Source organism: Chiloscyllium punctatum, chromosome X (assembly GCF_047496795.1).
Source record: "Chiloscyllium punctatum isolate Juve2018m chromosome X, sChiPun1.3, whole genome shotgun sequence".
NCBI classification, from domain to species: Eukaryota; Metazoa; Chordata; class Chondrichthyes; order Orectolobiformes; family Hemiscylliidae; genus Chiloscyllium; species Chiloscyllium punctatum.
Window position 1 is genome coordinate 22484932 of NC_092791.1, and position 13805 is coordinate 22498736.

The following is a 13805-nucleotide window of genomic DNA, read 5'->3' on the forward strand; positions in this document are numbered from 1 at the left end:
TTTTAGACTGGAGGCCTGTGACCAATGATGTGCCACAAGGACCAGTGCTGGGTCCACTGCTTTTCGTCATTTATATAAATGATTTGGATGTGAACATGGGAGGTATAGTTAGGAAGTTTGCAGATGACACCAAGATTGGAGGTGTAGTGGACAGCGGAGGTGGTTACCTCAGAGTACAATGGGATCTTGATCAGATGGGCCAAAGGGCTGAGAAGTGGCAGATAGAGTTTAATTTAGATAAATATGAGGTGCTGCATTTTGGAAAGGCAAATCAGGACAGGACTTATACACTTAATGGTAACATTCTGGGGAGTGTTGCTGAACAAAGAGACCTTGGAGTGCAGGTTCATAGTCCCTTGAAGATGGAGTCACAGTAAGACAGGATGGTGAAGACAGCATTTGGTACACTTGCCTTTATTGGTCAAAGCATAAAGTATAGGAATTGGGAGGTCATGTTGCAGCTGTACAGGACATTGGTTAGGCCACTTTTGGAATATTGTGTGCAATTCTGGTCTCCCTCCTATTGGAAGGATGTTATAAAACTTGACAGGTTTCAGAAAAGATTTACAAGGATGTAACCAGGGTTGGAGGGTTTGAGCTACAGGGAGAGGCCGAATAGGTTGGGGCTGTTTTCCTGGAGCGTTGGAGGCTGAGGAGTGACCTTATAGAGGCTTATAAAATCATAAGGGGCATGGATAGGATAAATAGGCAAAGTCTCTTCCCTGGGGTGGGGAGTCCACAATGAGAGGGCAGAGGTGTAGGGTGAGGGGAAAGATATAAAAGAGATCTAAGGGGCAACTTTTTCACACAGAGGGTGGTACGTGTATGGAACGTGCTGCCAGAGGAAGTGGTGGAGGCTGGTACAATTACAACATTTAAAAGGCATCTGGATGGGTATATGAATAGGAAGGGTTTAGAGAGATATGGACCAAGTGCCGGCAAATGGGACTAGATTATTTGAGGATACTGGTTGGCATGGATGAGTTGGACCAAGGGGCCTGTTTCTGAGCTGTACATCTCTATGACTCTATGATCTCTGTTCTACAGTCCTGCCACATCCAGTTGGGAATGGTTGTGGACAATTAAACAACTCACTGGAGGAGGCGGCTCCACAAGTATCCCCATCCTTAAATGATGGAAGAGACCAGCACATCAGTGCGAAAGATAAGGCTGAAGCATTCACAGCAATCTTCAGCCACAAGTGCAGAGCTGATGATCCATCTCTACCTCCTCCACAGGTCCCCAGCATCACAGATACCAGTCTTCAGCCAACTGAATTCACTGTGTGATATCAAGAAACGGTTGGTGACACTGGATACTGAAAAGCTTATGGGCCTTCAGAACATTCTGGCAATAGTACTAAAGACTTGTGCTCCAGAACCCGCTGTACCCATAGCCAAGCCCTTCCAGCTACTTGCATTTACCTGACAATGTGGAAAATTGCCCAGGTATGACTGGTGTACAAAAAAAGGAGGATAATTCAATCTAGCCAATTATCGCCCCATTAGTTAACTCTCAATCATCAGTAAAGTGATGGAAGGAGTCATCAACAGGGCTATCAAGCAGCACCTGCTCAGTGACGCCCAGTTTGGGTTCCACCAGGGCCACTCAGCTCCTGATCTCATTACAGCCTTGGTTCAAACATGGACAAAAGAGCTGAATTCCAGAGGGGAGGGGAGAGTCCTTGACATCAAGGTTGCTTTTGAGCAAGTCATCATCACTGGTGGTTCCTCACAGATGAGGATGGCTCTTCCACTCTCAGGGCGAGTCCGTGGGCGGCTGGACAGATCGATGGGGCTTCTGCAGGTTCTGCTACACTTGGGGCAGGTGGTAGTTGCCGGGGGGGGGGGGGGGCGGACATTGGTGTGGCAGCACGATTCTTTTGCTGTTTTCGTCTGGCTTCCATTTTATCTCCAATGACAAGTCTTGAGGTGCTCAACGCCTTCCCGGATGCTCCTCCTCTACTCAGGACGGTCTTGGGCCAGTGATTCCCAGGTGTCTGTGGGAATGCCACACTGAAGTGCTTTAAACCTGCCGTTTCAAAGTTGACATCAAGGCTGCATTTAAGCAAGTATGGCATGAAGGAGCCCTAGCAAAATAGAGTGAATGGGAATCGGGGGAACATTCTCCACTGGATGGAGTCATACCAAGCTTAGAGGAAGATGGGTGTGGTTGTTGTAGTTCAGCCATCTCAACTCCAGGACATCGCTGCAGGAGGTTTGCATAGTTTTCTTATCTCAACCATCTTTAGCTGCTTCATTAATTACCTTCCCTTCACCAGAAGGTCAGAAGTGAGGATGTTCACTAATGATAATGCAATGTTCGTACCATTCCTGATTCCTCAGATATCGGAGCAGTCTGCACCTACATGCAGCAAAACTTGAACATCATCAAGCTTGGACTGATCAGTGGCAAGTAACATTTTTTCACAAACACCAATTCCATCAAGAGAAAATCTAATCATCTGCTCATGATATTCAATAACATTACCATAACTGAATTCTGTAACTTCGACATCCTGGGTGATTACCATTGATCAAAAACTGAACTGGACCAGCTACACAAATACTGTGGCTGCAAGAGCAGGTCAGAAGATAGGAATACTGCAGAGACTAACTCACCCTTTGACTCTCCAAAGCCTGCCCATCAACTGGAAGGAACAAATCAGTGTGGTAGAATATTCCCCACTTGCATGGATGCCAACAATTAACAAATGCTCAATACCAACAAAGCAGCTTACTTGATTGGCAACTCATCCAGCACCTTCAAAATTCACATCCTCCATCACCAATCCACAGTGTATGCTAAATACAAGATGTACTGCAGCAACTTACCAACCCTCCTTTGACAGCAATGTCTGCAATCTCTCACACCCAGAAGAATGAGGGCACCACCACCTGCAAGTTCACTCCAAGTCACACATACTTCTGAATCGGAACTATATTGCTATTCCTTCACTGTCACTGGGTCATGTTAGCGTTCCTATACCTTGTGGGCTATAGCAGTCTAAGAAGGTCACTCATCAGAATCTTCTCAAGGGCAATTAGGGATGGCCAGCAATGCCCACACCTCGCAGACAAAAATAATCCAGTGAAAGTAGAAATAAACACAGATAAGCAGCTGTCTTATACTGACCAATACTTGTATGGCTTCATGTCAACCTGAAAACTTCCCTCACTAATAGAAATTAATTTTATTATCTTTTGTCCTTTGCTGCCCATATTCTTTCCTATTCAAATGAAACAATGTCACGACTTGAGATTGATCCCAGGTAGTTCTTTGTATATTTTTTCAAATTTAAAAACTAAAAATTTGCGAATGGGACATCTGTGTTGCTGGCTGGTCCTAGTTGCTCTTGAGAAGGTGATGGTGGATTGCCTTCTTGAACTGCTGCAGTCCATGTGCTGTAGGTAAATCCACAATGCTCTCAGGGAGGGAATTCCAGGAATCGAAGAGTGTGGTGCTAGAAAAGCACAGCAGGTCAGGCAGCATCCGAGGAGCAGAAGAATCGACATTTTGGGCATAAGCCCTTCCTGATGAAGGGCTTATTCCCGAAACGTTGATTCTCCTGCTCCCCCGCTGCTGCCTGACCTGCTGTGCTTTTCCAGCACCACACTCTTCGGCTCTGATCTCCAGCACCTGTAGTCCTCACTTTCTCTTAGGGAATTCCAGGATTTTGACTCAACAACATTGAAAGAAAGAATGGTGATCTAGTTCCAAGTCATGACGGTGAGTGGCTTGTAGTGTACATGCCACTTTTTCTGATGTTCACCTTCAAGGAGTGCTCGAATCTTAATCTTTGCCTATCTCACAAGTGGTGTCCAAGTTTAAGTTGTGATACATGATTGCCTTCAATATTTTATTATTTATATGTACTACATGTCTACTCTATTTCAGCTGGGCTCTGAAAATGAGCTTTTCAGTTCCAAACATTTCTGCTCTTTGAAGTACCTCCACATTGGGAACTATGTTCTCCCTTTTTGATACCCATGATGTTCCAAGTGTTTCTCATGTGGAATCTGTCCAATAGCTTAATACGTCTGGAGTAGGTGGTTATGTCTTACAGGCACATAGGAGGACAGGTATTATGGCAGCTTGGTATACAGCAAGTTTTGTTGTAATTTTGATACCTCATTTCCTCCTGTGTCTTGAGTAAATAGGCAAATGCTGAGCTAGATCATTGCCACCTCACTGGAGGTGAATATTATACTGTAATAGTATAAGACAGCAGTCATAGAGATGTACAGCATGGAAACAGACCCTTCGGTCCAACCCGTCCATGCCGACCAGACATCCCAACCCAATCTAGTCCCACCTGCCAGCACCCGGCCCATATCCCTCCAAACCCTTCCTATTCATATACCCATCCAAATGCCTTTTAAATGTTGCAATTGTACCAGCCTCCACCACATCCTCTGGCAGCTCATTCCATACACGCACCACCCTCTATGTGAAAAAGTTGCCCCTTAGGTCTCTTTTATATCTTTCCCTTCTCACCCTAAATCTATGCCCTCTAGTTCTGGACTCCCCGACCCCAGGGAAAAGACTTTGCCTATTTATCCTATCCATGCCCCTCATAATTTTGTAAACCTCTATAAAGGTCACCCTTCAGCCTGACGCTCCAGGGAAAATAGCCCCAGCCTGTAGCTCAGATCCTCCAACCTGGCAACATCCTTGTAAATCTTTTTTGAACCCTTTCAAGTTTCACAACATCTTTCCAATAGGAAGGAGATCTCACACACACACACTTACCTCTGCTTCCACTGAGAAAAGGGGATTGGAATTTCGACCCTTGGGCCGTTGTGTGCAAGTGTGAAGATCCCTGGGAAATGGACGTGGGCAATGTATCCATCACATTCAAAGCCAGCTTAGCAGAAGGAAGCAATATCTCAGATTGGTGGTCCATGGTAGGAAGGCAATTTGCTGCTCCAGAAAGACTGTTAGTCTGTTGTGACCAGTCTATGAGCTTACATGTTGGAATGGGAGTCAGAGGTGTACATTGGGAAGAAATAATATATTCTTCAGCATCCTGCTGCTTTGAAGCTGTAACAACTGTTCTATTCTTCAAGACAGCACCAGGCAAATTGGGATGTTCTTCTGGGAAGGCAGGTACATTTTCCTCACAGCTGCTTTCTGTGAGCGTCTCCTCAATCGCCTTTACCTCTTGCAACTCTTTCTGAAGTTGTTGTGAAAGAAGTTCAATGTTCTGTAAAACAAAAGTTACAACAGCTCAAGAACCTGGAGAAAATGTAACTTATTAATGATACAGCACTCCACTCAAATCATGGATGACATAATAAGCTGTCTTCACAGTGAATGCTTAGCCATGCCATTGTAGGGTGTAGAGAACAGATGTCTTGACAAAGATTTGAGCAGCTTTTCTGTCTGTTTTTTTGAGCCAGGAGTCAGCAGGCAGAAAAGAACAATTTAACACAAGAAACTAAAACCAAGAGAACACTTGGAAAAAAGATAAGAACAGTCCCATTAGCTTTAGAATCTTATAGTGAGAAAACCATAAATGTAATTAGTGTAATTAATTTATTAGTTTACAGCTCTTTTTTAAAATAAGAATTATGGAGAAGAGGGGGGAAAACAGCAAAGTTAGCCCTTTTTTTTCTCTCTTTTACCAACCGCCATATAAAAGAAAAACATTGGCAGAAGAAAAGGAAACTAATCAGTCTGTGAACAAAGCAAGGCTTTACAAGTGATACAATGTCAACAAAATATGCTGTTTTGTAACTAGTGCATAAAGCTCAACCATTAAATGCCGTGGTACCTGTACCTTTAGCTTTACTAGCTTTAGATCAACTAGGCTTGGACCCTGATTAGTCTTTGGTCTTTCCAATTCTTCCTTTAAGCTTGGGGTTTCTGTTGCCTTCTCTACTTCATTTGGTTCTTCTGAATCATTAAACAGACGAAGTACTATCTGATCCTAAAATAGAGAATGTGAGACGTCCATTACATATACACAGTGCAAAATCTCATCACGTCTTCATTTTGATAAGTTGTAAAATGTAATTTTTACACTAGAGAATTGAGAAATATTGGTGGTGATCTGACAAAGTGCACCTTCCAATGACAAACGGTGGAAGAATACTGGCAGTCAGATTCAACAGGTAACATTCTTGTCTGAGTGAGCATATTCTGGGGTCAAGTTCCACTCTAGGGCTTGAGTACAAAAATCTATGCTAACCCTCCAGTGCAGTGCTGAGCGAGTGCGACACTGTTCGAACATAGAAAAGTCCAGCACTGAACAGGCCCTTCAGCCCACAATGTTGTGCCGAGGATTATTCCTAATCTAAAATAAAATTACCGAACCTACGCACCCCTCCGTTCACTGCTCTCCATGCGCATGTCCAGCAGTCATCTAAATGTAGGCAGAAGTCGGTACTGCAGATGCTGGAGATTAGATTCAAAGAATAAAGAAAGTTTACAGCGCAGGAACAGGCCCTTCGGCCCTCCAAGCCTGAGCTGATGCAAATGTACTGTCTAAACCTGTCGGTCAATTCCTAAGCATCTGTATCCCTCTGCTCCCCACCTCCTCATCCATCTGTCCAGACGCATCTTAAACGAATCTACCGTGCCTGCCTCTACCACCTCTGCTGGCAACGTGTTCCAAACGCCCACCACCCTCTGTGTGAAGTACTCGCCGCATGTATCCCCCTTTAAACTTTTCACCTCTCACTTTGAAAGTGTGACCTCTTGTTATTGAATCCTTCACCCTGGGAAAAAGCTTGTCTCTATCCACCCTGTCTATACCCTTCATGATTTTGTAAACCTCAATCAGGTCCCCCCTCAATCTCCTTTTTTCTAGTGAAAATAAACGTAACCTACTCAACCTTTCTTCATAGCTAGCACCTTCCATACCAGGCAACATCCTCGTAAACCTTCTCTGCACCCTCTCCAAAGTATCCACATCCTTTTGGTAATGTGGCGACCAGAACTGTGCACAGTATTCTAAATGTGGCCGAACCAATGACTTGCCAGCTCTTATACTCAATACCCAGTCCAGTGAAGGCAAGCATACTATATGCCTTCTTGACCACTCTATCCACTTTCAATAGACCTGCACTCCCAGATCTTTCTGCCCATCAACTTTTCCCAAGGCTCTTCCATTCATTGTATAATTCGCTCTAGAATTAGTCATGTCTAAATGCATCACCTCACATTTGTCTGGATTGAAAACCATCTGCCACTTTTCCGCCCAACTCTCCAGTCTATCTATATCCTCCTGTATTCTCAGACAGTCCCTTATGCTTTCTGCTACTCCACCAATCTTTGTGTCATCTGCAAACTTGCTGATCATACCAACAGTGCCATTTATGTACATTACAAACAACAGTGGCCCAACACTGACCCCTGTGGAACACCTTTCTCCATTTCGAGAAACTCCCTTCAACCACTACTCTGTCTCCTGTTGCTCAACCAGTTCTTTATCCACCTAGCTAGAACACCCTGCACACCATGTGACTTCACTTTCTCCATTAGTCTACAATGGGGAACCTTATCAAAAGCCTTACAAAAGTCTATGTATATGACATCAACAGCCCTTCCTTCATCTAACAACTTAGTCACTTCCTCAAAGAACTCTATTAGGTTGGTAAGACACGATCTCCCCTGCACAAAACCATGTTGCCTATCACTGATAAGCTCATTCTTTTCTAAATATAAATAGATCCTATCTCTCAGTACCCTCTCCAGCAACTTCCCCACCACCGATGTCAGACTCACTGGTCTGTAGTTACCCAGAATATCCCTACTACCCTTCTTGTACAGGTGGGCAACATGAGCAACCTTCCAGTCCTCCGGCACCTCACCTGTATTTAAGGATGCCACAAAGATATCTGTCGGGGCCCCAGCTATTTCATCTCTTGCCTCCCTCAGCAACCGGATCCCATCCGGTCCTGGGGATTTGTCCACCTTAATAATCTCTAGCATACCTAACACATCTTCCCTGCTTATGCCAACATGATTAGAGTGGTGCTGGAAAAGCACAGCAGGTCAGGCAGCATCCGAGGAGCAGGAAAATCGATGTTTCGGGCAAAAGCCCTTCATCAGACTTAAGACTGACTGGTCTGTAATTGCCAGGGATTTCCCTATTAGCCTTGTTGAACAGAGGAACAACATTTGCCTCCCGTGGAGAGTGAGGAAGCAAAGATCTTCGCCAGCGGCTTAGCAAACTCCTTTCTCACTTCCCGGAGCAACCTAGGATAAATCTGGTCTGGCCCTGGGGACTTATCAATCTTAATGTTTGCCAAAATTTCCAGCACATCAACTTCATCAATCGTGATCTGTTCAAGCCTATTTCCCAGCTCCTCAAAGTTCTCATTCACAACAAGGTCCCTTTCCTGAGTGAAAACCCAAGCAAAAACTCATTTAAGGGCTTCCCCTATCTGCTCAGACTCCATGCACAAGTTCCCTACGTTATCCCTGACCGGCCTACCTGCTCCCTGATCATTCTCTTATTCCTCACCTATGAGTAAAATGCCTTTGGATTCTCCCTAATCCTTCCTGCCAAGCCTTTTTTGTGCCCCCTCCTGGCTCCATTTCTGAGCTACTTTCTAGTAAGCCTGTAATCCTCTAAAGCTGTGCTAGATCCTTGCTTCCTCTACCTTATGTAAGCTGCCTTCTTCCTTTTGACGAGAAGCTCCTCTGTTCTCGTCATCCAAGGCTCCTTAATCTTACCTGTCTCAGAGAAACAAATCTGTGCATCACTCACAACAACTGCTCCTTAAACAGTCTCCAGATGTCTGTAGTGCCCTTTCTGTGGAATAATTGCTCCAATCTGTATTTCCCAACTCCAATAGCATCATAGTTTCCTTTTCCCCAATTAAATATTTTCCAATGGTTATGGTAACGGTTAGCAAAAAGTGTTCTCCCACCGTGAGATCTGACACCTGTCCTGGCTCATTGCAGAGCACCAAATCCAAAATGGCCTCTCCCCTCATTGGCTTGTCTACATACTGAGGAAAGAAACCATCCTGAACACACCTGACAAAAACGGCTCCATCCAAACCATCTGCACTGGGGAGGTTCCAGTCAATATTGGAAAAGTTGAAGTCACCCATAACAACAACCCTGCTACATCTGCACTTTTCCAAAATCTGCTGGCCTATGAGTTCTTCAATCTCTCTATTGCTATTAGAGGGTCTGTAGAAAACCCCCAATGAGATGGCTGCTCCTTTGCTGTTCTTAACTTCCACCCATACTGACTCAATCGACAAACCATCCTTGACAACCTCTGTTTCTGTAACTGTGATGCATTTTCTAATTAGCAATGCTACACCCTCTTCTCTTTTTCCAACCTCCTTATTCTTTTTAAACTTTCTAAACCCTGGAACATCTAGCAACCATTCCTGCCCCTGTGAAGCCCACATCTCCATTATGGCCACAAGTAAAGGGCTTTTACTTTCATGTTGAGGGCTTTTACTTTCAAATGGGAAATTCAAACTAATCTTCCATTCCATTTTCCTCTCAAATGGATATAAAATATGACACTATTTTGAAGGAGAGCAGGTGAGTTATCCCCAGTATCCCTGGGTTATATTTTTGCCTTAATTTATCTCCAGGCTTGGGTTGACAAGTGGCAATTAACATTTGCACCACACAAACGCCAGCAAGTGACCATTACTAATAGCAGACTATTTAACCACTGTCTCTTGACATTCAATGGTGTTACCATCACTGGATCCCCCACTATCAATGTCCAGGGGGGGTTACCATTGATCAGAAACTCAACTGGACTTGCCACATGAACACAATGGCTACAAGAGCAGGTCAGAAACTTGTAACCCACCTTTTGACTCCCCAGAGCCTGCCCACCATCTACAAGGCACAAGTCAGGAGTGTGATGGAATACTCCCCACTTGCCTGGATGGGTGGAGCTCCAACAACACTCAAGAAGCTTGACACCATCCAAGACACAGCAGCCCACTTGATTGGCACAACATCCCTAAGCATCCACTCCCTCCACCACCAATGCTCTGTAGCAGCAAGTGTATACTACCTACAAAATGCACTGCAGGAATTCACCAAAGATCCTCAGACAGCACCTTTCAAACCCACAACCACTTCCATCAGAAGGACAAGCAAGGCCAGCCGATATATGGGAACACCATCACCTGCAAGCTTCCTCCCAAGCCACTCACCATCCTGACATCCATATATCACCTTCAATGCTGCTGGGTCAAAATCCTGGAATTCCCTTCCTGAAGGCAGTGTGGTTCTACCACACAGCATGTGCACTGCGGCGATTCAAGGCAGAAGCTCACCACCATCTTCCTAGGAGGCACTGTAGGAGGCAACTAGGGTCGTGCATTAAATGCTGGCCAGCCAGCAGCACCCATGTCTCACAAATGAATTTCAAAACAAAGTGTGTTTAGCCATTCTTGACAAGCCAACTCATTCATCCCAGGAATTGGCCTCGTGAATCAGTTTGTAAAACTCTAATGCCAGTACATCCATTGTGAAACTGTACATAGTACTCCAGATGCAGCTTCACCAATTCTCTACTGCTGTAACAACACTTCCCTGATTTTAAACTCCAATCTACTAATAATAAAGGTCAATGTATCATTTGCCTTCTTAATTGCTTGCTGCACCTGAATGCTAATGTGTTGTGTTTTGTGCACACAAGCATATAGATCCCTCTGTGCTGCACTTTCATCTGAACAAAATGTTACTTAAATTGAGAAAGACTGCAGAAAGGTGCAGCAGAGGGGGTTTTGGGGTTGTCCATGCCTTAATCACAAACAACTAGCAAACTAGCTCAGCAAATAGGGAAAGCAAATGGAATGGTGGACTTTATTTCAAAGACAACGGAGTATTAAAAAGTAGGGAAGTATTGCTGAAACTATATACGACACTAGTTAGACCAGACATAGAACAACGTGAACAGTTTTGGTTCTCTTATCTAAAGAAAAGATATACCAAACATTGGATGCAGTCCAGAGAAGGTTCACGAGATTGATCCCAGGTATGGAGGGTTTTCTTATGATGAGTGGCTGAGTATGTTGGACCTGTACTTAGGAGATTGAGAGGAGGCCTTTCTGAAACATGCAAGATTCTTAGGGGGCTTGACAGAATAGATGCAGACAGGTTGTTTCCCCTTGTGGGAGATTCTAGAACCAAAGGGCATCATCTCAGAATAATTGATCACCCATTTAAGACTGAGATGAGGAGGAATGTCCTCTCTCTGAGGAGAGTGAATCCGTGGAATTCTTTACTGCAGAGGAATGTCGAGGTTGGGTGATTAAGTAAATTCAAGACTAAGACAAACAGATTTTTAATCAGTAAGAGAACCGAGGGTTATGGGTTAAGGCAGGGAAGTGGAGTGGAGGATTATCAGAGCAGCCATCACCTCAGGTGAATGGTGAAGCAGGCTCCTACTTCTGCTCCAGCATCGTATAGTCTTAAGAGTAGATAAGGAGGAAATGGTGTGGAATGAACAAATATTCTGGTTTTATCTTCACTGTAGGAGGATATAAAAATCATTTCAGTAATAGCTGTAAATCAGGAGGTAGAAGGAGGAGAGGAACTTGGTGAAATTACAAATCACCAGGGAATGGAGACGGAGTAAACTGACAGAGCTGGATACTGACAAGTCCCTACGTCCCAATCGACTTCATTTGCTACTTTTTTTTAAATGAACCTAGAATGAAGTAGTAGATATGTTGGTGTTAATTTTCCAAAATTCCCAAGATTCTGGAAAGGTTCCATTGGACTAGAAAGTAGCAAAATGTAACTCTATTAAGGGAGGTAGGCATATCTAGGTGGGTTACTCTTTGGAGGGTCGGTGTGGACTTGTTGGGCCAAAGGGCCTGTTTCCATACTGTAGGGAATCTAATCTAATCTAAAAAAAAACAGGAAACTATAAGCCAGTTACCTTGATGTCGGTTGTGGCAAAGGTGTTAAGAATAGACCAGTAAAAAGATTATATCTGCACACTTAAACTCAAGGTAATCAGGAAGACTAAGTATTTTGTGAAAGGAAATGCATATTTAACCAAGTTATCAGAATTCTTTGAAGGAGCAACATGTGCTGTGGATAAAGGGAAGCCTGTAGACTTACTGTGCTTGGACTCCAGAAGACATTGACAAGGTATTAATGGTTAAAATGTAATTACACAAATTGGAATCAAATGATGCTAGGGTGTAACATACTCGCATATTTCTGCCAGCCACAAAACTGAGTCTAATCATACATGGGTCCTTTACTGATTGGCAGGATGTAATGAGTGGGTCTGTGATGGGGCCTTGACTTCTTACAATTTATGTCAAAGCACTGTGTGGTGACTGTAACAAGGTCAGCCAGATGAACCTCACAGAATACGAGTTCCCTGATTGAGGCTGTTAATCTGGTCCAATAAGGGAGCCCTGGCTGACAGATAAACGGAGGGGGGGGGGGGTTGGTCAAGGGTTCTGTTCACTCAGAGCTGGCTCTGAGGGCGCTGGGCCAGTATTAAGGACTCTCCACGTGTAAATAAAGGGTGACTTGGTGACGGAAGCAAAATTTGCTGAGGGTTGTGACACTTTGGAACATAATGCTTCAGAAGGTGGTATAGGCAGGTCATTGAGGTAAATTGACTACATTTCCTAATTAAAAATGTAAGGTTATCAAGGTTAGATGAGAATGTGGAATTTGAAACACAAACAGATCAGCCATCAACGTTTTGAACAGTGGAGCAGGCTCAATGGCAAAATGGCTTAGTTCAGCTTCTGATTTGGATGTTTGTATGTTCAAATGACAAATTTAAGGGAGAATAACTTTTGGGGGCACTTTTGAGGATCCAAACCACAATGGCAGAGTTCTAACAGGTAACTGACAGCTTGGCCAAAAAGGTCATTTTTAAGACAGCTTTTTCAACACTCCAGTGACATATACTCCTGTATAGTCAAGAACTTGTACATTGGTAAACTATTTGTTCTGAGACTATTCAATTTCATCAACAGAAACAGTTGTAACATGTTACATAACACAAAACCTCACTATCCTTCACCCACCATTGGCAGATATTCACCATCCTTTGTATGGTCTGAGGCACTCTGTCCATCTGTCTTGCCCTTAAGAGAGTGATGATTTGACCAATTCACAGGTTTATAAGTTGCAACCTGTTGGAACGAATAAAGTTAGATTAACAAGAGTCTAAACCAAATTTCTGAATAACACATGCATACTGGAGAAGGGACTCTACAAATTGAACAAGTTTGTGGGAATTTTTAAAGAATATATTAAGATCAGTAGCAGCAACAGGAACACATCTAATGACTCTTTTTGAAGTCAAACTAGCCTTGTTTGTTTTTCATCAAATGTGAAGATGAATTTTTGACCAGTAATGAACTGCTCTTGAACCTCTAAATGGTAATTCAATGTTCAAGTTCTTCATTAAATTGCTGAGCCCACATTGTCACTAAATGTTCATGTTAGGGGGCAGCAATTGAGCATGCAATATTTTAGAATACTATTTTATACAACTTTATTCCATTAAACTGGTTTTAAACTGAATCTACAATTATGTTGTAAATGCAATTCAACTAAACAATTTGTGCAGTGTTCAAGGGAAATTCATACTCATCTTAACACAAATAAATGACAAAGAGTATTAGACAGTATACAGCATTTGAATACAACTTCCTATTCTATTTTGAGCAAATTCCAATATTGTACTCAAGCTCTTTCTTGTAAGGGTGGCAACTCATGCTGGTGTATTGTTGTACACTTTTCCACTACCTCATCTAAATGTGGGTGTGCAATATGTGAAATATGCAATACCAGACTGCAGGTGTCAACAGACTAGTCATCCTTGT

General features: G+C 43.4%; 2 protein-coding genes across 8 annotated transcripts in view; one reads left to right on the forward strand and one right to left on the reverse strand.

Moving 5' to 3' along the window:
* The window catches only part of LOC140471221 (zinc finger CCCH domain-containing protein 10-like), a 302904-nt gene that overhangs the window by 108918 nt on the left and 180181 nt on the right, over positions 1–13805 (forward strand). The gene's annotated exons all lie outside the window — the stretch shown is intronic.
* Positions 1–13805, reverse strand: part of LOC140471218 (uncharacterized) — a 48745-nt gene that overhangs the window by 4932 nt on the left and 30008 nt on the right. The window contains exons 11-13 of one of the 3 annotated variants that reach the window (XM_072567145.1): positions 13002–13109; positions 5777–5932; positions 4972–5206 (exon numbers count right to left, since the gene is read on the reverse strand). In XM_072567145.1, coding sequence (XP_072423246.1) covers positions 4972–5206; positions 5777–5932; positions 13002–13109 — 499 coding nt within the window. Of the gene's footprint in view, positions 1–4752; positions 5207–5776; positions 5933–13001; positions 13110–13805 lie in introns of all 3 variants that reach the window. The other 2 variants (XM_072567143.1, XM_072567144.1) reach the window with 2 other exon arrangements.